Source organism: Meles meles, chromosome 6, assembly GCF_922984935.1.
Source record: "Meles meles chromosome 6, mMelMel3.1 paternal haplotype, whole genome shotgun sequence".
In the NCBI taxonomy this organism is placed as follows: domain Eukaryota; kingdom Metazoa; phylum Chordata; class Mammalia; order Carnivora; family Mustelidae; genus Meles; species Meles meles.
The window spans coordinates 65,724,189-65,747,034 of record NC_060071.1 but is presented as its reverse complement, the minus strand read 5'-3'; the positions used below and the strand labels follow the sequence as shown (position 1 = coordinate 65,747,034).

Sequence of the window (22,846 nt, the reverse complement as noted above, 5' to 3'; positions counted from 1 at the left end):
GTGGGTTTCATAAATTATTTAATTCATTTAACAAATATTTGAGAGCCTCCTATATGCCCAGGGCCTAGGTTTCAAAAATACACCAGTGGGGAGAAAAATCCTTGCCCATATGGACCTTTGCTAGCATATAACAAAAAAATACAAGGACAAATATTACTTAGACTTAGGTAGACATGATTTAAGGCAGTGCATCTCAAACTTACAGTGCAGTAATGAATCACTTTGGAGATCTTGTTATCAATCAGAATGCAGATTCTGATTGAATGGCATCTGGAAGTAGAAGCTGCTTGAAAGACTTCATATTTTGTTGGATTCTGAGCTTACAAATGTACTGTTTATCTAATGGGTTGCAATAGGATATTTGCTTATATCAAAACTTTTAGATTTGATAATGGTATTGTGTTTATGTATTTAAAAAGTCCTTATTGGTTAAAAACACATGCTGAAATATATACAGATTAAAAATACACTATCAAAAAAAAAATACACTATCTAGGATTTCCTTGAAGATAATATGGGAGGATAGGAAGTGGATGGGGTTTGCATGAGGCACAATTGACTATAACTTAGTGGTTATTGGGACTGGATGTTGGACATAGAAGGGTTCATTATACTGTTAAATGTTTCAGAAGTCTCTATAATAAAAAGAGGGTTTTGTTTTTGTTTTTGTTTTTTGATACAGTAACTAGGGACCAGATCTAAAGTTCTAGTAGTTAGTAACTTGATTTGAGACCATATTTTCTTCTGAGTTTTTTTTTCTTATGTGGATCAAGTATGTCTGACTTACCTCTGTTAAGTTATTGACCTGTATTTTAATTGAATGAATTTCTGTTAACTTATTTTGGAGTTTGTGGCATTGATGCTTAGCTCTTTCTTTCCTTCCTGTTTAGGCCTCGCCTTGGAGTCACTCTTCACAAAGTTGTGGTAGCAGGAGCCCTCTATCTTTTGTTCTCTGGCATGGAAGGGGTCCTCAGAGTTACTGGAGTAAGTACTGCTTAATCTAAGTATTTATGATCAGTTCAGATAACATTGTTTTTGTCTTGAGAGGGTGAATTGGAAGTCTGTGGACTTCTTTACTATTTCTTCTAAATCATTTGTAACTCTGATTTTCAAAATGTATATATAATTTGAATTTTCTTTTTAATCTATTAGAACTTTATAAGCTTAATAAGTGACCAGGAATGAATGCTTTCCCACCTGTCCACAAATTGCTACTTACCATTTCCTCCTCCCAGACAGTGTGCTCTCATTCTTGTATAAGTGGCAAAGATTATAATCTTGCTTAATAATATACTTTTTAAAAAGATTTATTTATTTGAGAGAGATAGCATGTGTGCATGCTTGTTGGGGAGGGGCAGAGGAAGAGGGAGAGAGAATCCCATGCAGACTCCAGCAAGCTTGGAGCCTGATGAGGGGCTCCATCTCATGATGCTGAGAAGAGGATCTGAGTCCAAACCAAGAGTCAGATGCTTAGCTGACCGCCCCTCCAGGCACCCTCTATTTTTTGTTTTAAAGTGATAGTGCTCTTTTCTTAATTAGTACTTGAGTTTCAAAGGCTTTTCTAAAATGCAACTAATTGTTTCATTTTATTCTTGAGAATTATAAAAACTTGCCCTTTGTCAGGGAGGGAAACCAAAGCACTAAATATAAATGATAAATTTTGTCAGAGCTGGAATGAATGGTCATTCCAGCTGGATTAATGACTACTGGTCATTCCAGTAGTTATTTATTTAAAAATCACTCTCAGCAATAACCCATTAGATTCAAGGTGGTAAATGCTGTAAACTTGACTTACTGAGCTCAGTAAGTTTTGTAATAAATTGCGCCTTAAATAAAACATTTTATGGATACATACTGTTTTTCAGATCACACTGTCCTATATGTAATTTCCTTCAACTTTTAGCAACTCTAACCCTCTGTCAATTTCATTTTCTTTCTGCTGCTTTAGTATTTTTCTTACTCATTGGCTCTGATAGTAAACCTGGCCCTCTCAGCAATTGATGCCTGTATTATTTTATGGATATCCTTTCAGTAATGCCCTGATGTTTGGGTAATCAAGATTATATAAGTAGCACCTATATATATATTATATATATGTAATATAAACTCATGAAACAAGCGGCATAGTTTTGGGGACAGATATTTGCCTTACATCTTATTTTGGGGTGTGCTCTTATTTGTAAAATTATATTGGATTACAGTTCTGGAAATTATAACTATGTAGTAAGGCTGCAGTACTTTGAAATATGAGAAGGGTCTTTTTAGACTTGTAGCCAAAAATCACAGTGATAGAAGATGATATGATGGGATGGGGACTTGTAACACCAAAGCTTTTCAGTGTGGTCACTTCTTAACATGAACCTTACTTAGCATGCTAGGAGCTCTATGGTGGTTGCCTAGTATTAGTTAGTAGCGCGTTTTATTGTATTGAGATTGTGATCAACAGTTTGTATGAAATGCTTATAGCTGTGTATTCTGTGTGATTATTTGTCAGAAAGGAAGAATGATATAGGTACAAAGTATTATTCCTTATTTTCTTTCAGTTCGAATGCAAATCATTCTAGATGATTATGTAAATGCAGAGTCATTTTCTGGTTTCTTTGCTGTGCTCTTTAGACATCTTTTTTTCACCACCTTTTTTTCTTTGTCTGCAGGCCCAGACTGATCTTGCTTCCTTGGCCTTTATCCCCTTGGCTTTCCTAGACACTGCCCTGTGCTGGTGGATATCCTTCTCATTGGCTTGTTTGATGGCGGTCCATTTTCTCCCCTCGGAGTTGGGTTTCCATTGATCTTTCTGCAAATGGTTTTTTCCAGTTTCGTTGATTACTCCTTACTTTGGGGAATAGGGTATTTTCAGTCTAACAACCTGGGGGCTCAGGTAAGCAGTTATTTTGTTTTTAATTTTAAAAAATTTCATCAAGAGTTGGTGACTGCAGCCTGAGAACAAGATAAAAAGCTTTTGGCCTTTTCTTTAAATGAGCATTTCACTTCGATTTTGGATTTACTTGTGTATGTCACTTTGTGTTAGAATCACTAGCTGCTGTGGTCCTGCTCTTTCTTTCAGCCTTGGCAATTAGTAAATGCTTTGAAAATTATGTAAATATTTTGATTTTTAAAATATGGTTTCAGGAACTGTATGAGGTTGTTTGACTCTCTTAAAATTCTAAGTAGATTTAGCAGATTTTACCCTTACATAGTAAGTGTTTTATACCCTCATTCAAAAGCTGACTTGGGATTATTTGAAGATGTCACTCTTTGAAATAAATCTTGCTTCATTTACAGGAAAAGTCAACCAGCAGGTAACAAACAAGCTTCTATTTGAATAATTTTTTCTTCCTGCTTTTCAAGAATAAACATTTTTTATTAGGGATTTGTTTATTAGGGACATCCTGTTGGATGAAGGATTCAGGTTTTTGGAGTTTTATCTTTTGGGGATTTTTAAAAATTTATTTTGTTTTTTTAATGTCATTTGGTCCTATGTACAGTTGTTCAATATTGTTGTCCTGATGGACTGTGACTATTATGAAAGGCTGAGTATAAATAAAATTCTAATTTTGTGGATTTGAGGGGATTTTCATTATCAAAAAATATTTGAAATTGAAATGTCCTGCATCCAAATGGCCAAAGCTTTTCTAGGTCAGTATCTTTGTGAACCTCTACTATGCATATTGAGAGGAATGAGGAGAGGGACTAGTCCATACAAGAAGATGACCCAGTGATTAGGTAGCTGCGAGAGCTCTGTTGAAAGGCAGGTGTGAGCTTCAGCTCACTTGCTTTCATATCTTCTCCTCATTTTGAAAGTTGAACATAAGAGCAGATAATTGCGTATAGTAGTCATCAGCTCTCCCCTATCTTTGTGCAGCAACTTATACTTGAGATAATGACTTGAAAGTAGAGAGTTGTTGCTTTTGAGCCTTGCTGTGGTTCTCAGCCATTTGTAATCTTACGGTAATTCAGTATAGTTCATGATGGCAGGTTGCTTAGCATGACACAAGGGAACTGAGTGTAGAACTCTGGGAGGTTGTCGGCATGAATGTAAGACTCTAGACTGGACACTATTACCTCACAGAAAGAAAGGAGATGATGATAACTCCTGTTGCTTTGCCTCTTACTCATTTTTATTTCATTTTTCTTCCATTTACTTCTTTTTCTTTGTTTCTCTAGAAAGTTTACTACCTTTATTTCTCCTTTATATTTTTCTTCTCTTCTTTTTTCTTATCTTTGGCATTCTCTTTTTATCCTGGTTCTGTCTTCTCTTTAAGTGTCATTGAAAATGAACAATTTCTAACTAATGGTGGGCTTGGAGTGTTTATAAAGTTGAGAGTAAGAGCTGTAAGGCCTGGCATCCATGGCTCTGTCAGTATGACCCCAGATCCTTAAAGAAATGTAAGGGTTAATTTACTAGCTTACTGTTTTTTTCTGAATGTTGATTTCCTTGACCTGCAAACACATATTTATTAGCTTGACTCAAACAATGAAGCTGTTAAAACTTCGGAGGAACATTGTAAAACTCTCTTTGTACCGACATTTTACCAACACGCTTATCTTGGCAGTGGCAGGTAAGTCGGGACTTGCTTCCTGCTATTTAAATGCATTTCCTTTAGAACTAAGATTCTTAACCTGAGAGGCCATGGATGGGCTTTCTAAAATTACATAGAAAGTTTTATGTGTTTCACTTAGGGAAGGGGTCTTTCACTTTTGTCACATTCTCGAAGGGGTCTTTGGTTCTAAAAAGTTTGACAACCGCTTATTTTAATAGCTGAAAATCAATTACATATAATTTTAATTATCCCTCTCCTGTCTCCATTCTTTTTCTAGACTTTCTTCTTTTTTTGAGGCAAATTAGCATTAGTGTCATATAGCATTTAGATTTCTTTTAGAAGACATTAATATTTGCTTATTTGGTTTTATTGAAATAAAAAATTTTATATAGATTTTAGGTCAGTGTAATTTGCTATTGCATTGCCTTTACGTATGTCATTAAACATGCATAACATATACGTTGTGCACATACATTAGGATAGACTATAGCCCACATAAGGGTAATTTGCCTGCCTTTTTTGACTTGTGTACAGGAATAGAGAGGTGTGGCCTATGATTGGAACCAATAACTCTATTTGTCTTACAGTCATTTTATCAACCTTTTCCCATCTGATCAGGCAAAGAAAAATTAATGTTACACTAAAGAGGAAAAGGAAAACAATCATATTATTGATAATGCTGGAAAAAGCCATGTTTCTCATACCTTCTTTCCCACTTCTGAGGGTTGCTAAAGTAGTGAGATGATAAGTAAAACTATAAGTATAGAAAGGGTTGACAAGGGTACACATTGTACACTTTGCTTATAGCAGTTGTTAAGTAAATTTGTGTTGAATAAATGTGTTACAATAAGTGAGAGAAAATGATTGTGATATATTGGGGGTTAGGGATGTGTGGGATTCCACTTGATGAGAGTCAGAGAACGTTTGAGGGTAAAAACTAACATTCATATTCTGACCAGGTTTTTAATTTCCTGTTAGCATCTATTGTGTTTATCATCTGGACAACCATGAAGTTCAGGATAGTGACTTGTCAGTCGGTGAGTTTTAAACACATGCATTTATGAATAGTGTTTTAAAAAATACACAGTGGTGTTAATGATGGTGGTAAGGGTCACACCTTTTAAGAGATTAGGGCTAGGTCTCCACTCTGAGGGTTAGAATGCTTTCCTCCTCCTAAAAATATTTTGTATGATCACAGTGCTTGGTATGGTAGGTTTGTTTTGTGATTTTTTTTGGGAGAAAGGACTGACTCTGTATCCCAGTAGAGGAAGAGAACATTATAAATGATATCACAGTTTTCATAACCCAGTCTTGGCCTTAACTGAAAATTATTAACAAGAAATCCAGAGTCCTAAATGTTAAGTGTGTATGAATAATGCTAATCTGAGCAGAAGCCATGTTCTTAAGAGTTGAGCAGAGAGACTGGCCAGTAACATTTCTTAGGAAGCTAGAGCTAAGCTGTTAAAAATAAATAAACAAAAATGAAACTCTTAAAAAAAAACAACAACTATAATGTTATTTCTCTTACCTTGTGTAAAAACCTTTCCCTAAAGATTCTCCGAGCTATAATGAAGTCTTAATGAAGTGCTCCATTCAGTTGGTGCCTTTTCTTGAACAACAATTAAACACTACCAGGGAAGAAACTGTTCGTTCATTTTTTATTCCCAGCACTTAGCACACTGCCTAGCACATAGCAGGCTCCTAGTAAATGTAAGTTGAATGAATAAATAACCGATTCTTTTTCTATGCCAAGGGCTTTGTGAAGAGTTAAGATTATGTATAAAAATGTCCTTCTCCCCCTTCTGGTAGGATTGGCGGGAGCTTTGGGTGGATGATGCCATCTGGCGGTTGCTGTTCTCTATGATCCTCTTCGTCATCATGGTTCTCTGGCGACCATCTGCGAATAACCAGAGGTTCTTGACACTTCTTATTTATATTGCTAATCACTGAATGGCCTTGTCATCTATTTAGGGGTGATTGAATGGGTTACAGTGTCAGGGCCTTGTCAAAGTATAAAGAGTATTTACTGGGTCTGGAATCCAGTGAACGGGTTCCTGGGTTCCTGCCCAGCTCTCCTATTTGCATTATGATTTTTGTCATGGTGCCTCTTTCCACTTCCCTGGGCCCTAGTTTCCTCTTCATATAATGGGAGGGAATTGAACCAATTCATATGAGGTATTTTTCAATTCTGACATCTGATAATAGATGAGTAAATAAGAAAAGTAGATAGATAGTGATACTTGTAATGAAAGTCTCACCTGTCTAGCCTCAGGAAGGAAAGAATAATTTTTATAGCCAGTAACCCAGCTCACTTTGTAACAGTAGGGTAAAATGAATACTTATATGACAGACTTTGGAATTAAAAATTTATATGTGAATTTGCTTTGTTAAGTTATTGGCAATTCTCAATTATTTAGGAATTGTCTTTCTTCTGTGTATATCCATGTCTTTGGCATGCCCTCCCTTTTGTGTTTAGACAGTTAAGAGCTTATATTATCCAACCATATCACTAAAGAAGGAAAAGGATGAGGCGGCATAACTGAGTGGCTAATTTTATAATCAGACATACCAATAAAAGACTTAGAAAATAAGTAATATCTTTTTACCACATGAAAATAGCCTCTCTTTTTATTCATTTTTTATTTTTTTTAAAGATATTATTTATTTATTTTACAGAGAGACAACGAGAGAGGGAACACAAGCGGGGGAGTGGGAGAGGGAGAAGAAGGGTTACTGCGGAACAGGGAGCCCCATGCGGGGCTCGATCCCAGGACCCCAGGATCATGACCTGAGCCGAGGGCAGATGCCTAATGACTGAGCCACTCAGGCACCCTTAGCGTGTCTTTTTAGTATACCTAGTCTTTTGTGTTCTTTTAAAAAAAAATTAAAAAATAGAGTAGGCTTGGGACTGTTGGGGTGAAGGGTATGCACATTTGTAATTTTCAAAGTATTAAAGTCAGAGTGCTTTAAATAAAATCTGAAACAAATTGTATATGTACCGACAATTGTATGAGAGGAGCTCTCTCCTCTTCCTCCTGTATTCCCATTATTCAGTTTTTGCAGATATGGCAGATAAGAATATTCACTGTTATTTTTAAAATGTTACATTTAAGGCTGAATTACTTTTTATGGCTTTTATGTGCTTATGATCATTTAGTTCACCTGTCAGCTTTTTATATTTTGAATTTTTTTTATCAGCTTATTGATCAATTTGTAGTGATTTGTAGGAATTCCTTATATATTTTAGTTACTAATATTTTGTTCTAAGCATTCCAGATATTTTCTTTTAGTTGATTGTTTTTGAACATTTTAATGGTATTCTTGGCCATAGAAAATCTTGGAAGTATGGAATCAAATTTGTCGGGTTTTTTTTCCTTCATGTATTGTGTATTTTGTGTCTTGTTTAAGAAACTTTCTTGGCTTGAGGTGAATTCTGAAATTATACTATAATTTTTTTCAAAATTTCACAGTTGAACTTTCATTCATCAAGAATTGTTTGACTCTGGGTTCTCTGATTTTTTTCTATCCCTCTGATCCTGCATCAGTAGTACACTGTCTTACCTTAGTTTACTGTTATGTCTTGGTATGTGCCCTCCCCTTTGTCTTCTTTAAAAAAAAAAAAATCTATTTGTTACTGGGTCTTTGCTCTTTAATGAATGTTTAACTTGTTTGTTTAATTCTAGGAAAACCTTTATTGATTTTAATTGGAATTTAATAGGTTAATTAGGGAAATTATATATATTTTTTCATCCTTGAATATGTTACTGCTCTACCAATTTTAGTCCCGTGCTTTAGTCATAACTTTTATTGAAATATTTTTTTAAAAGATTTTTTATTTATTTGATAGAGAAATCACAAGTAGGCAGATGTAGGCAGAGAGGCAGGCAGAGAGAGAGGAGGAAGCAGGCTCCCTGTGGAGCAGAGAGCCCGATGCGGGGCTCGATCCCAGACCCTGGGATCATGACCTGAGCTGAAGGCAGAGGCTTAACCCACTGAGCCACCCAGGCGCCCCCTTTTATTGAAATATTTAAAAAATGTTATGGCTCTTATGGATGCAAACCACACCCCCCTGCCCTTTTTTTTTCTTTTTTTTAAGATTTTATTTATTTGTCAGAGAGCACAAGGCAGGGAGAGTGGCAGGCAGAGCAGGTAGAGGAGGCAGAGGAAGAAGCAGAGGAGCAAGGAGCCAGGTGCGGGACTTCATCCCAGGACCCTAGGATCATGACCTGAGCCGAAGGCAGGTGCCTAACCAGTTGAGCCACTCAGGCATCCCTGGATACACCCTTTTAAAATAATACATGTGGCTTTGGCAAAAATGTAGGAATGTTATTGAATTTTTTTTTTTTTTAATTTTAAGTAGCTTCCATACCTGATTAGGGTTTGAACTCATGACCCTGAGATCAAGAGTCACATGGTCTACAGGCTGAGTCAGCCAGGACCCTTTGAATGCTATTGATTTTTATATATTTATCATACCCATCAACCCTCCTACATTGTTTTCTCAGTTCTCTCTCTCTCTCTTTTTTTTAAAAGATTTTATTTATTTATTTGACAGACAAGTAGGCAGAGAGGCAGACAGAGAGCGAGGAGGAAGCAGGCTCCCGGCTGAGCAGAGAGCCTGATGTGGGGCTCAATCCCAGGACCCTAGGATCACAACCCGAGCCGAAGGCAGAGGCTTTAACCTGCTGAGCCATCCAAGCGCCCCTCTTTTTTTTTTTTTTCTTTTAAGATTTTATTTATTTGTCAGTGAGAAAGCGTGAGAGAGTGCGACCACAAGCGAGGGGGAGGTGGGGGAGGTTGGCAGGCAGAGGGAGAAGCAGAAGTTTCTTATGTTGACTAGGCTCTCCTGTATAATATCGAATCGAGGCATTAAGAATGGGCCTCCTTATCTTATTCTGACTTTAAGTGCTTCTTAAGTATCATTAGCTTTGGCATCTACTGTTAATTTTTGCTAGTTACTCTTTAGTAGGTTATGGGTGTGTTCCCTATGATTCCTAGCCTTTTTTTTTCTTTTTTAAAGATTTTATTTATTTATTTGCAAGAGAGTGAGCACAAGCAGCAAGGGGGAGCACCAGGCAGAGGGATAAGGCGCCTGATGTGGGACTTGATCACAGGATCCTGGGATGACCTGAGCCAAAGACAGGTGTTTAACCAACTGAGCCACCCAGGTGCCATATTCCTAACTTTTAAAGTGGTGGTTTTTTTTTGTTGTTGTTTTTTTAAAATTCATGAAAGGGAGTTTTACAAACAAGGTAGAATGAAAATAATAGGCAACAATAAGTACAGAGTGAGTTCAAAGCTAACGCTTTGTAAGAATTACCTATCTAGGGGCACCTGGGTGGCTGTCAACTGTGTTTCCTGACTCTTGGTTTTGGCTTAGGTTGTGATCTCAGGACCATGGGATTGAGCCCCATGTTGGGCTCCATGCTTAGCGGGGAGTCTGCTTGAAAGATTCTCTCCCTCTACCCCTCCCCCTGCTTGCTTTCTCTCTCTCAAATAAATAAAAATTAACAAAAAACAGAATTGTCTGTCTGGCAGCTGCTTTGCTGAATCTGTTCAAAGTTGGAAAGGTAAGATGAGGCCTTCATCTTCTCAGCTCCCCACTGGGAAACAGATTTTTAAATCACCTGGTACATATAAGGTCAGGTCTTCTTTCTCTTAACCCCAGATTCAAAGGCTGAGATTTTAAAGCACATGAGAATTTACTTCCCTCTGTTTGATTATATATGCTTATAAATGCTTACTATGTGTGAGGTATTATTCTAAGCATTTTTTGAAATGTTTACTTTTTTCAGAACACCTCTGTGAGTGATGTTTCATTATCTCCATTTTCAGATGAGAATACTGAGGCACAGAGAATAAGTAACTTGTATCAAGTCATAAGTATTACGTGGCTGAGCCTGCACTCATCAGTGTGATTCTGTCTTCTCTTGCTCGTATAGGCAATCAAGAGCTTTCTGAAGGGGGAAGAGTTCCTTCGTTTTCACTGAAATAATTTTATGAATGACTCATTGCAGTTTCAGTAGTAAAACCTGTAAAATCTAGTTAGTGGACCATTTTTTGTAGTTTTCTAAGTTTTTTCCTTCTGTTCTATCTTTGTTTGGTCAGGTTTGCCTTTTCACCGTTGTCTGAGGAAGAGGAAGAGGATGAACAAAAAGAACCTATGCTAAAAGAAAGCTTTGGTAGTGATAAAATTTTATTTGTGCTTTAAATATTATTTTTTCGTTTTTAGAAATAGAGTAGAGCAAGTATAATGGTTCGTGAGTATCCAAATCAGGATACTTGGATATAGTTTATTATTTTACACCTGTTTTACACTTCTGTCTCAGTTTGGCCTGTGGTGAATTAGGGGACAGCAAAAATAAGGGTATAAATTTTCAGGTGAAGCTGTGGTAAATTCACTAAACAGTTGCGCATTAAATGTCCAGTTTGCTTAATGGAGGAGCTGAAAATCTGGTTTTGAACTTCCTAGCATAAAGATGGAGAAACATTGTTGCATAATTCAGTTTGAGTAAACTTAATGTTCTGAATTCATGTTTGAAATCATTGTTGGTCTACTAATATACTTAACCCCATCTACTTTGTTTTTTGCTTTACAGAAGGAATGAAAATGAGAAGTACTAAACAAGAACCAAATGGAAATAGTAAAGTAAACAAAGCAGTAAGTAGTTATATACAGGCCTTAATGATTTTTTAAATCTGCTTTAACTAAGCTTGCTTTATAAAAAGATCTTTCCATATATAATACATTTACACTTATAAAAACAGCAAGTGATTCTAAGACCTAGTAATCTTAACTAGATGGTTTGCTACTATGTCCTGAAAAGGTTCCAGAGTAGTCTGATGGTTCTTTTTTTTTTTTTTTTTTTTAAAGATTTTATTTATCTGTTAGAGAGTGTACATACAAGCAGGGGGAGTGGCAGGCAGAGGGAGAAGCATTGCTCCCTGCTGAGCAAGGAGCCCAATGTGGGACTGGATCCCAGGATCCTGGGATCATGACCTGAGCCAAAGGTAGACAATTAACCAACTGAGCCACCTAGGCAAGCGTCCCTAGTCTGATGGTTCTATTTAGTTGTTTTCATTAGTGGAAATTATAGCCCTTTTGATAACCTAAGGTGTTTTTTGTAATAAAGATCAAGATTTTTTTCATTCAGCAGTTTTTTTGTTCTGTTTTGTTTTAAAATAGTACATGCAGTCTACATTAAGGGCTTTAGAGTTTAATCTCACTCTTAAGGAGCAAAAGTTACATGAGGCAAACTCTTAGGTATTAGACCATTGAGAGGAAAGCATTTAAAGACATCATTTTATATTTCACTTACATGGTTTTTTAAAGTATTGGATTATATAGTTTTTAAAATTATTAGCAGTGCCATTTGTTATGAATATACTCCTTAAGAATGCCCAAAAGATTAAATTTAAGAATTTTGAGACGTCTATAGATCCTTACTTGGGATGTATTATTTGGGGCATTTTAGTAACGACTGATATTTGTATGTTCCCAGCAGGAAGATGATTTGAAGTGGGTGGAGGAGAATGTTCCTTCTTCTGTGACAGATGTGTAAGTTTTTGAATCATTACCATGAGAATCGTATTTCAGTATTGCTTTTATTTAATTGAACGAGCTGAAGAACATGCTAATGAGAATGCTTATAGATTAAATTATTTAAATTAATGAATATTAAAAATGTTTAAAAGATGTTCAATAAAAATTACAAATGATATACAACCAAAAGTAATCGGAATTGTTTGTTCAGATGACATTTCTGCTTAGAAAGATTTAGTTATCCATCTTCCTAAAATCATTAGGATAATTCTTTGGAATTTTTTAGTTCTTTCCCATGACTATATTTTTATTATTTTATTTTTAAAGATTTTATTTATTTATTTGACAGAGAGACGGTGAGAGAGGGAACACAAGCAGGGGGAGTGGGAGAGGGAGAAGCAGGCTTCCCACTGAGCAGGGAGCCCGGAGCAGGGCTGGAGCCTGATGCAGGGCTTGATCCCAGGATCCTGGGATCATGACCTGAGCCAAAGGCAGGTGCTTAATGACTGAGCCACCCAGGTGCCCCCATGATTATTTTTAATTAAACATTGGCTCTGTCACAGCACAGAACCTGTTTGTTTTCTGTACACGTCCAGTAACCTTCTGGTTTTTTGGTTTTTTTTAACCTTCTGTTTTTATATTTGCTTTTATTTCCCTGACATGGCCATTAATGTGCAGATCTTAGATAATTATAAAAAAGGCTTTTAAATTGCATTCATAATTCTACTTTCCTTTATGAACTATTTATGACTTTACATTGTTCATTTTGGTGTTTTTCTCTCTGCAGCGCACTTCCAGCCCTTCTGGATTCCGATGAGGTTGGTAATCATCATGTGCATAAACTTTGGATCTGATGATTTAATAGGGAATCATAGGTCCTTTGTTCAGGGAAATTTTATTTGACTCAGTAATGCCCTGAAGAACTATAGTTGATATAGTTGAAAAAGGATGAGAATAGAAACACTAAGATACTAAGAGGAGAACCCAGATATTCAAGAATGTTTTCTTTCTATACACTTTCTTTTTTTTTTCCTAGAAATAGCTTTCTTTCTATCCCCTATTTCTTTCCTAGGTTACATGGTTAGACTTGAGAACATGTCTTTCATTCTGAATATTAGGTTATTCTAGATTCTCTTAATTTTAGAAAGCCCTTTGAAAGCATGTGCCTGATTTCTAACTCATTGTTGTGGATTGACTGCTGAAAAATGATTTGTTCATTTCCCACTGACCTGCTGTGTGATGTAGCACACAATATCAAATTCCTTAGCAGTTTTGTGTATTGAAATAACTGAGAACTCTACCATGCAGAATTAAACTTATCTTTCTTTGTAACACTTTGCATTCTGTGGTGTATTCTCCAGTTCCCCAAATCTCTCTCTTGAGGGCTTCTGCTAATAGTTGTCCTCAGGGCTTCCCTGTGACTAGCTCTCAGCCACTGCTGTATTTCAGGTGGAGAAGGTTGACTGTGTAAAACCCCGTTGGGCCATTCATGGCAATACAGGTTTATTATAGTTTTTTTGGTGATAGTGACTTCTCCCATCTGTTCCTATTTCCTTGTATGAAAACCTTCAGGAACTGAGTAAGAACTTAACTATACGAGAAACAAATTTTAAAGGCCTGGGAATCAAAATAGCATCAGACTCTTCCGCCTCAGCTTTGGAAGCTAGAACATGGGAGAAAAATGTCTTTGAATTGTGAGAAGAATTATTTTCAATGTAGAATTGTATATTCAACTAAACTATTGTTATGAGGGCAAAATAAAGATGATTTTAGTCATGGAGGAAATAAATTAATATCCTACGTGTGCTTTCTCAGAAGAGTAGTAGAAAATGTTCTTTACAAAATGAGAGAACTAAAAAGAAAAAGATTTGGGATCCAGGAAATAAAGGGTCCAACAGAGAGGCAAGGATAAACTCCCAAGATGATGTAAGAAACTCTGAGAGTAATAGCTGGGCAACAGTCTTAGAGGGCATCCAGTCCGCAGTGGAGAAGACCAGAGAGCTTCAGGAGGAGTAGTTCTAAGAAAAAAAGTGAAAAGGATAGATTAGCTGATATAATTGATCATTTTGAAAAAAAATTTACACTTCTAAGGTCAGTATAAATTTGTGATATGTGCTTTTAGCAAATGAAGCAAAACAAAAATGAAAAATATTAACTCTAAGGTAAAACATTATATAAGAAAAGAAATTTAATGGTAGTAAATTAATTTTCTTAATTGAAATGGCATTCTATAAATACTATTTTTTTTTTTAAAGATTGTATTTATTTTTTGAGAGTGAGAGCAAATATGCTCATGAGCATGGGGGCGGGGAGGGACAGAGGGAGACAGAGAAGCAGACTCCTCCATTGAGCAGGGAACGCAACATGGGGCTCAATTCCAAGACCCTGGGATCATGACTTGATTGGAAGGCAGATGCTTAATGGACTGAACTACCCAGGGACCCCTAAGTACTGTTTCTAATCAGACGTAATTTTTAACATGCTTTTTATTTTTAAATTTTTTAAGATTTAGTTGTTTTTAGAAAGAGCATGAATTGGGAGAGGGGCCAAGAGGGAGAGAGAATTTCCAGCATATTCCCCACTGAGTGCAGAGCCTGACATGGGATCGTGACCTGAGCCCAAACCAAGAATTGGATGCTCAACAGACTGAGTGACCCACATGCCCGTTAACATGTTTTTTGAAAAAAATTATGAAAATATATAAAATCTACCACCTAATTATTCTCAAGTGCAAAGTGTTAATTATATGCACAGTGTTGTACAACAGATCTCTAGAGCTTTTTTAAACAAATGAATATGTAATATTTCATTATAAGCATATACCATAATTTTGTTTATGTAGTCCTATATTTTTGGACATTTAATTCTTTCAGCTATTTTGTTAAAATTTTGAGTTTTGCAGTAGAAATGTTTCTGGCTAAATCTTTGTTCACATCCTTGACTTTTTCTTCAAGTTATATTCTTGAATTAGAGGAGGTACACATTTTCATTAAAGTTTAATCTGAAGTAGATGTTTGTTTCTTTCTCTTCTTTGACTCAGAAATACACAGTTCCTTTTAATCTGTGGTTTAATGTCCAGAAACTTAGAGATTTTGATTCAGTTACTCTTGGGTAGGGCCTGGACATCTGTATGTTTCAATGTTTCAAAATCTTCATAGTCAGGACCATTTCTTCTTTTTCTTTCTCTTTTTTTTTAAGAGAGAGTGTAAGTGGGTTAGGGTGCAAGAAAGAGAATCCTAAGCAGGCTCCACGCTCAGTGCGGAGCCTGAAGTGAAGCAGTGCTTGATCTCACAGACCTGAGATCAGGACCTGAGCTGAAATTAAGAGTCGGATGCTTAACCAGCTGAGCCACCCAGTTGCCCCAGTTAGGAACTATTTCTAACTAGTTAATGGACACAAAAGTACTTGTCAGAAATGTGCGTGTGTGTGTGTGTGATTTTTGTAGAAGATATTTGGAACGTAGACCCATTTAAAATGCTTAGAAAAAAACTTTTTCTTTTTTACCTTAGGAACGAATGATTACACACTTTGAAAGGTCCAAAATGGAGTAAAAAAAAGGGGAAGATGTGCAGTTGAAGATGGCAGTATCTGGGAAGAGATCAGCTTCTGTGTTAATCTTCTACACTCCTCCATGGAATTAAAGGAGGCGGTGAAACCTGATCTGTTCCTTGACTTTGTGCATTGGAGCTGGTGAGAGGTGTCAGAACAAGAAGAACATCTTACTGAAAACAAGTTCATAGGATGAGAAAAATCTACAAGTGTTTTATTTACAACATTGATGCCCCTTTCCTTCCCATACCCTGACATGGATGTTTATGCAACTTACGTGTGTTGTTCCTGAGCCTTCTATAATGTTTCAATTGTTTAATCTATCAAACTAAAAAGTTTAACATCTTCTAAAGAACTATGACATCAACACCATAATATGTAATCTCCAGGAGCAACTGCCTATAATTTTTATTTATTTAGGGAGTTACATAAGTGATGGGGGAAATTGTTAATTATTTTTCCATTTCCTGAGAAGCCAAGGTTATATCTTGCAGAGGTAGTTTGGAGACAAAAAGAGTCCTGACTTCTGGAGCCATGGTTCTGTCAGTGATTTAAAACAAAAGAGCGTGCAAGAGAGAAACCTGTTACAGTATGATTCAGATCATTTAAAAAAAAAAATCAAGTGCAATTTTGTTTACAAATGGTGTATATTAAAGATTTTTCTATTTCAGATGTACTTTAGAGAGAAATATTAGCTTAACTCTTGACATCTGCTTTTGTGACACATCCCATTGCTGGCAATGTGGTGCACACTCCAGAACTTTTAACTACTGTTTTGTAAGCCTCCAAGGGCAGCAGCATTGTGGAATCCTAGGCAATGCTTTGTTTGCCTTCATGCCATTCACTGGGTGTTGCACTAGATGCAGAGAAGCACTCCATCTAAGTGCTTGTGAGTGAGCGCCCTGCTCAAGGAACTAGTGCTTAAGCAGGAGCTAATACAAAGGAAACAGGTCCTTCTGGCTTAATTGAAACAGTTTTTCCTGCATGAAGTAGTGTGGAGGCCCTGGACTGCTGCTCATTCTTTAGGATTGACTGTTCTTATACCTGGTGTTGGGTTAGAGACTTTATAAGAGACATCACAAGGTGATGGGATTCATTTGAAGCACTATACTTCTGTTTTAATGGTTTTGTCCAATTTTGCCTTCCCAAGATTTTTGTTCTACATAGGAAGTTCATGCCACTTTTTAATATAAAAAAATTTTAACAAAATTAATATATTTTCCTCATTTTTTTCCCAGACTTGCCTCTAAAGACCCTTCTTCCTAAACTCTTGTGGGAATTTTCCTTTCATGGTTTTTGTTCTACATCATCTAATTGTGAAACCAGTGACCACATGACCACAGTCTTCACTAACTCATACAACAGTGAAAGTGTTTTAAAATCTTTCTATAGCTATTTGCTATGGTTACTTAAAAAAAAAAAAAATCACCTAGGCAGTATCTCTAAGGAACAATATGAAGGGCTGACTGTATTCTCAGGTTAACCCACTAGCAAAAGGCTAGTGGTACTATTGTGTGCTTCTCTTCTTCCATACTGAAACTTAGCAAGTGAAAAATAATTATAATGCAGCAAGATAGTTGGTCAAATATTTTTTGATGGTGGTTAGATGATTTAAGACTAGGGGAAAAATCATTGTTTTAAGCAGGAGTGTGTAGTAAATTATGTAGTTTGGGACTTGGTAATTCTTTCTGCTTTCTCTTAATGAGTTATGTCACTGTGATTAGATACAGTGTATCATTTCTTAAAACTGGTTCAGAAGTAATTTATAGTATCACATAGATCTATTTAGTTCTTAGTCCTTGGGCCTGAAAGTATTAGGTATTAGGCCTTCCAGTACAGCAGCTGGCAATTTTAAATTTTTGAGGTGTTTATATGGTGAAAATCAGCCATAACATTTGATTTATTTAGCAATTTTTGTTAGTTAACACCTTGAAAATATTTCACTGGATTATCAGAAATAACATTTGGTAAAGATGGGACAACTATCCTAATTTACAAGTGAAGAAACTGCCATTGTATAAAGATGAAGGGGGGTTGGAATAAACAAACTTGACCAAGTCCATTTTTTAAAAAAATATTTATTTGTGAGAGAGCACGAGAGGGGGGAGGGTCAGAGGGAAAAGCAGACTCCCCACTGAGCAGGGAGCCCAATGCCGGAATTGATCCTGGAACTCCAGGATCATGACCTGAACTGAAGGCAGTTGCTCAACCTAGCCACCCAGGTACCTGAGGCGATTTTATTTTTATTTTATTTTGTTTATTTATTTATTTTAAAGATTTTATTTGCCAGAGAGAAAAACAGTGATAGAGGGAACACAAACGGGGAGAAGGAGAGGGAAAAGCAGGCTTCCAGCCAAGCAGGGAGCCCAGTGTGGGGCTCAATCCCAGGACCCTGGAATCACACCAGAGCGGAAGGCAGATGCTCAAAGACTGAGCCATCCAAGTGCCTATTTATTTACTTTTTTAAAGACTTTATTTATTTGTCAGAGAGAGATGAAGCGAGGAGCACAAGCAGGGAGAACAGCTGGCAGAGGCAGAAGCAGTCACCCTGCTGAGCAAGGAGCTGGATACAGATGCGGTATTGGATCCCAGGACCCCAAGATCCCAGGATCATGACATGAGCTGAAGGAAGACTCTTAACTGACTTGACTCACCCAGGCGTTCTTATGTATTATTATTATTATTTTTTACTTATCATAGACTCACTCCTTTTTTCATTTATATTTTTGCTTTAGACCCAAATGTTTACTTTTATGACCTACCTCCTATTTCCCGCGGAGGTTGGGGGGGGGGGGGGTTAGGGGATGGGGGGGTTGCATCATTATTGCAGTGGTTTTCCAAATTTTAAAGTGCATGGACTCACTTTGGGGACTTATTAAAGCACAGACTGCTGAAACCTACACCTACCCCCACCCCCCCGCCATATTCTGATTCAGTAAGTCAGGAATGAGACCCAAGACTGCATTTCTAAGAAGTTACCAGGTGGTGTTGATGCTACTGGTCTAGGGACCACACTTTTGAGAACTACTGCCCTGGAACAACCTTTAAAAAAGGGTAAGGTTGTGATTATAATGGTAATGCAAAAACCATTTATTGGGTGTTTAGAGTGGGTCAGGAGTTGCTAAGCGCCCACAACGCTAAGTTAGTAGGGAACACTACCAACCGTTTGCAGATAAGAAAACAAAGCTTCTGGAGATTGTTTAAACATCACAGCTAATTTCCTAAATGGCAGAAATTAGCCATCCAGGCTAGCAAGCCAAAGCCCGAGCTCACCACCATGCTACACTGCCTGAGGCAGTTTTAAGAACGTCCCCTCCGCTTCCTTGTTAACCCCATTGCTAGTCGGCTCCAGGACACAGAGGATCTGGGTACCCCCCTCAGTAGAGGTGGTGGCCCAAACGCTACAGCATTCCTCGAAGGCGCGTTAGAAGCTGGGGCGGAAGGGGCGGGGCTTCTGCTGCGGAAGAGGCGGGCTTAGTCCGGCAGGAAGTCCGGTGTTGATGGCTGTGTTGTCGTATGGCCTGTAGGTAGGATCCCGGTCCAGCATCACTGTTGGCCTTTCCACTGCGCTGGTTCCCGGCCGAGGCCTGGCCCGGCCCGACCCATTCCGGGTGAAGCTGCTGAAGTGACTTCTCGCCGCCATGCACGACGCCTTCGAGCCGGTGCCGATCCTAGAAAAGCTACCTCTGCAGATCGATTGTCTGGCTGCCTGGGGTGAGCTGAGGGCTCCAGGGGCCGAGGCGGGGTCGGCGCAGAGGCTGTTCCGACCTTTCACAAGGCTGGGAAAGTGGACGGGCATCTGGCTGTATAAACTCCCGTCGGACACTGTCCGAAAGACCTGGGATGAGGGAGGGCATTTACACCGAGCGCAGTGGGACTGTTGGGGCAGTCCTCCGGAACCCAAGTCATTTTAAGTACGTTTACTCTTGCTTTCGGTACAGAGTTGAAAGGTTGAGCTTTTTTTTATTAACTGTACTGAGCTTTGGCTCCTTTCGAGACCCAATAAATCTTCAGTTTGGAGGGGCAAGCAGTGGGGAGTTTTCAACTTGCCCGGGGCTTGAACTTGCCCGGATGATTCTGTTGTTTTCTAGATGAAAAACAACACTATTTTAGGGGCACTAAATGCGTTAACAGCATATGCCTTTTTTCCTTAGTGATCACTCATCGTTCACTTATTATTATTGTAGGTAATTCACGTTGTTGTTCTAAACTCAGCCTAGCCAAATGGTTGACTGCCTTATATTCAAAGTGCCCAAGCTACTTAACTATGTGGGTAGAAGAGCATCATTCGAGGCTGTCATGAAATCTAACCTATTAAAAATTTGTGTGATCCTCTTGGGATCGGCCAGTACAGAAAGCAGGGTCGGGCATCTCTTGTATGCTCTAGAATAGAAATGGTTTCAGGGGTCTAAACCTTGACTCTTAATTATGAACATTATGCTTTTCAAGTCATTGTGTCTGATAACAGTCACCAAAGACCAAACAAATAATTTCAGTCTTTCTTGTTAATGTCCAGGTACTAGAAATAAGGGCCATGAAAAGGTGTCTCAGAACGCCTCATCAGATCTTATACTGAGCTAGGTACCCAAGATGGGCCTGGTGGAATCTGGTGGTGCCTGGCATCTTCTGCGTTGTTTATGGACATTGCCACCCAGGCAGTCTTGCAGAGTTCTTCACAGCCTTTTCAGTAGGGTGCTTTCACTACAGGTCTTCATGTTAATATGCACAGTCTTGCCTCTAGCAGCCCTGGGTTTCTTTAAAATCACGCCTCCCCAGTAAGCTGTCCTAGTCCCTTGGGTTAAGAGGAGAATCTTGCTTCCTCCGAATATCTCAAGAAAACCTCCATTTTCTGTTATTAAGTGCTTAGCAAAGATCAAAAATAAATAGAGGAGAAAAAGAAATTTAAAAAATGGAAGACTTGACACTGTACAAAGGGACACATTCCCCTAATTCTTCATCAGATATATATTAAATGCCTATATGGTGCAGTTTCTCTGCTGAAGACAAGGATAAAGGGATGAATAAGAAAGAGTGCCTGTGCTCCTAGGACACACAGTGAGGGACAGAGTCATAAGAACAGATTATGATACAAGATAAATGATACTGGAGGCATATGCTACCTATTATAGAAACATGAAAGAGGGGTACCCAGCTCAGCCTAGGACATATGCTTCTGGAAAGGGTGAATGCAGCTGCTTAACATGCTTTACTTAGCTTGCCATAATCCTTGACTGATACATTATGGAACTAGTAGTACATGTATCTTATCCTCTCACCAGTCCACTTTGTCACACTATAAAGATTCCCTGTACTTGAGCTTTTCAGAAAGATAGTTTTGAAATGCTATGTAGTTTTTTCTACCTTGATCTCCCAGCCTACAGGAGAAATGCTTATACCTTCTGGGATGCTATGGTAGGTATTGGACTGCAAGAGGCTATTTACCACCTCTTGACTCAAAGCTGTTTTCAGACTTAAGCAGCAGTGAATATTGGTATATCTAGTTGTTACCCCATTTACCTAAAATTCATCCAGGAACCTCCTGAAGCCAGATCACGCAGGGCCAGACAATATTCGAGACACCATAATCCATCTCTAGGGAAATGGAAATGGGGATACTGATGATGATGATGACTTCTCCCTAAACTCCAGAGTTTAGTAGAATCCAGCTGCCTTTTCAGCACCTTCAAATGGATGTCTAATGGCATGACCATAATGGTTCTTGATTCCACTCTCCCAAAACATGCTTGTCCCCCTGTATCCCACATCTCAGCAAATGACATTTCTGTTCTCATTTTTTGCTGATGATTTTGGAACCATTCTTCACTTCTCTTATACACCACATCCAATCTGTCTGCAAATCTTATCTGCTCCACCTCCAGGTGAATTCAGTCACTTGTCTCCATCTGCACTATTTCTATTCTAATGAAAGCACCACCTCTCTCATCTGAATTACTGTAGTAGTCCTCTGACTGATCACCCTGTGTTTGTCATTGTGCCACTTTCAGTGTTTTATCCACACAGAGGAAGAGTGATCCCTTGAAAACTGGATCTGATCGCATCTCTCCTCTACTCAGAACCCTTCAATAGCTTCCTGTCACAACTAGAATAAGTTCCAAAGTCCTTGCTGTGCTTTCTACATCTGACATCATCAGGCCTGTGGTTGCTTCCCCTCATCTACCCTATCTATCCTCTTAGCTCCTGCTCCGTTCTACTAGTCATACAGTCTTCCTTGTTCCGTAACACACAAAGCACGTACCTATCTCGGGGCTTCTGCGCTTGTTCTTTTCCTCTGCCTGGCACTCTCTTGCTCTAAATATTACAGAACTCATTCCTCCTTTCCTTCGGGTGTCTGCTGAAATGTCACATAAATCAGCAAGACCTTCCCTAACGATGCTATATAAAAGACAAGGTGCTATTCTTACTCAGCCTTATCTTTCTTCTTGTCATGGATTGTCACCTAATACTATTTTATGTTATATTATTGTCTCTCTCCATATTAGAATATAAATTCCTTCAGATCTGGAACTTAGTTTTGTACATTGCTTTATTTGTAGTTCCTGGAATAGTTCCTTATAATGGTATTCATTAAATCTGTTGAATGAATGAATTAGTATTAATTGATATTAATAGTAACAGCTTCCATTTATTGAGTATTAATCCTTATTAAATTTTTATGAAACAATATCTCCATTTTACAGAGGAGTAACCTGAGAATCTGAGTGATTTTTCCAAGGTCACATATCCAGTAAATCGTGTCTTATTCTGGACCGTGGTTCCCAAAATAAAATATATATTCAGAACCTGTTAAAAAAAATGCAGATGTGTGTTTGTATCTGTGTATCTGTATGTATGTCTACACATTCCTTCTTCTATTTTCCAAAGAAACAATAGGATAAAAAGGACTAAGATGGTTGCCTATAGCAGATGGAGAAAACAGAGTGGACAAGGATGGAAGCTAGACTTCTACAGTTTTAGCATTGGAACAACATAGATGCATCATATAATTTAAAAATTGAATTAAAAAATGTGGGTTTCAGGTCACCACTGCAGAATTATTGTGTCAGAATCTCTGGGAACAGCACTATGCAATTTGCATTTTTAATAAGTTCAGGTGATTCTGATGCAGCTAAACAGGCTTATGCTTTAAGAAACACTGTTCTTTGCTCTATGACCCTAAAAAGGGAAGTGACCACCACCTGTTTCATTTCTGTAT

The 22,846-nt window shown here is 37.9% G+C and overlaps 2 protein-coding genes across 5 annotated transcripts in view; both read left to right on the top strand.

The window, feature by feature from the left end:
* The window catches only part of TMEM87A (transmembrane protein 87A), a 44,327-nt gene extending 27,481 nt beyond the window's left edge, over positions 1–16,846 (top strand). Inside the window, exons 11-20 of one of the 4 annotated variants that reach the window (XM_046007550.1) lie at positions 891–984; positions 2,655–2,723; positions 4,451–4,559; positions 5,520–5,578; positions 6,351–6,454; positions 10,650–10,723; positions 11,141–11,202; positions 12,047–12,099; positions 12,872–12,902; positions 15,594–16,846. In XM_046007550.1, the coding sequence (XP_045863506.1) occupies positions 891–984; positions 2,655–2,723; positions 4,451–4,559; positions 5,520–5,578; positions 6,351–6,454; positions 10,650–10,723; positions 11,141–11,202; positions 12,047–12,099; positions 12,872–12,902; positions 15,594–15,635 (697 nt within the window). In that variant the 3' untranslated portion in view covers positions 15,636–16,846. Of the gene's footprint in view, positions 1–890; positions 985–1,948; positions 2,021–2,654; positions 2,724–4,450; positions 4,560–5,519; positions 5,579–6,350; positions 6,455–10,649; positions 10,724–11,140; positions 11,203–12,043; positions 12,100–12,871; positions 12,903–15,593 lie in introns of all 4 variants that reach the window. The other 3 variants (XM_046007548.1, XM_046007549.1, XM_046007547.1) reach the window with 3 other exon arrangements.
* A 2,279-nt stretch (positions 16,847–19,125) lies between these two features.
* The window catches only part of VPS39 (VPS39 subunit of HOPS complex), a 47,013-nt gene continuing 43,292 nt past the window's right edge, over positions 19,126–22,846 (top strand). Inside the window, exon 1 of the mRNA XM_046009101.1 lies at positions 19,126–19,347. Coding sequence (XP_045865057.1) covers positions 19,275–19,347 — 73 coding nt within the window. The 5' untranslated portion in view covers positions 19,126–19,274. The remainder of the gene's footprint in view (positions 19,348–22,846) is intronic.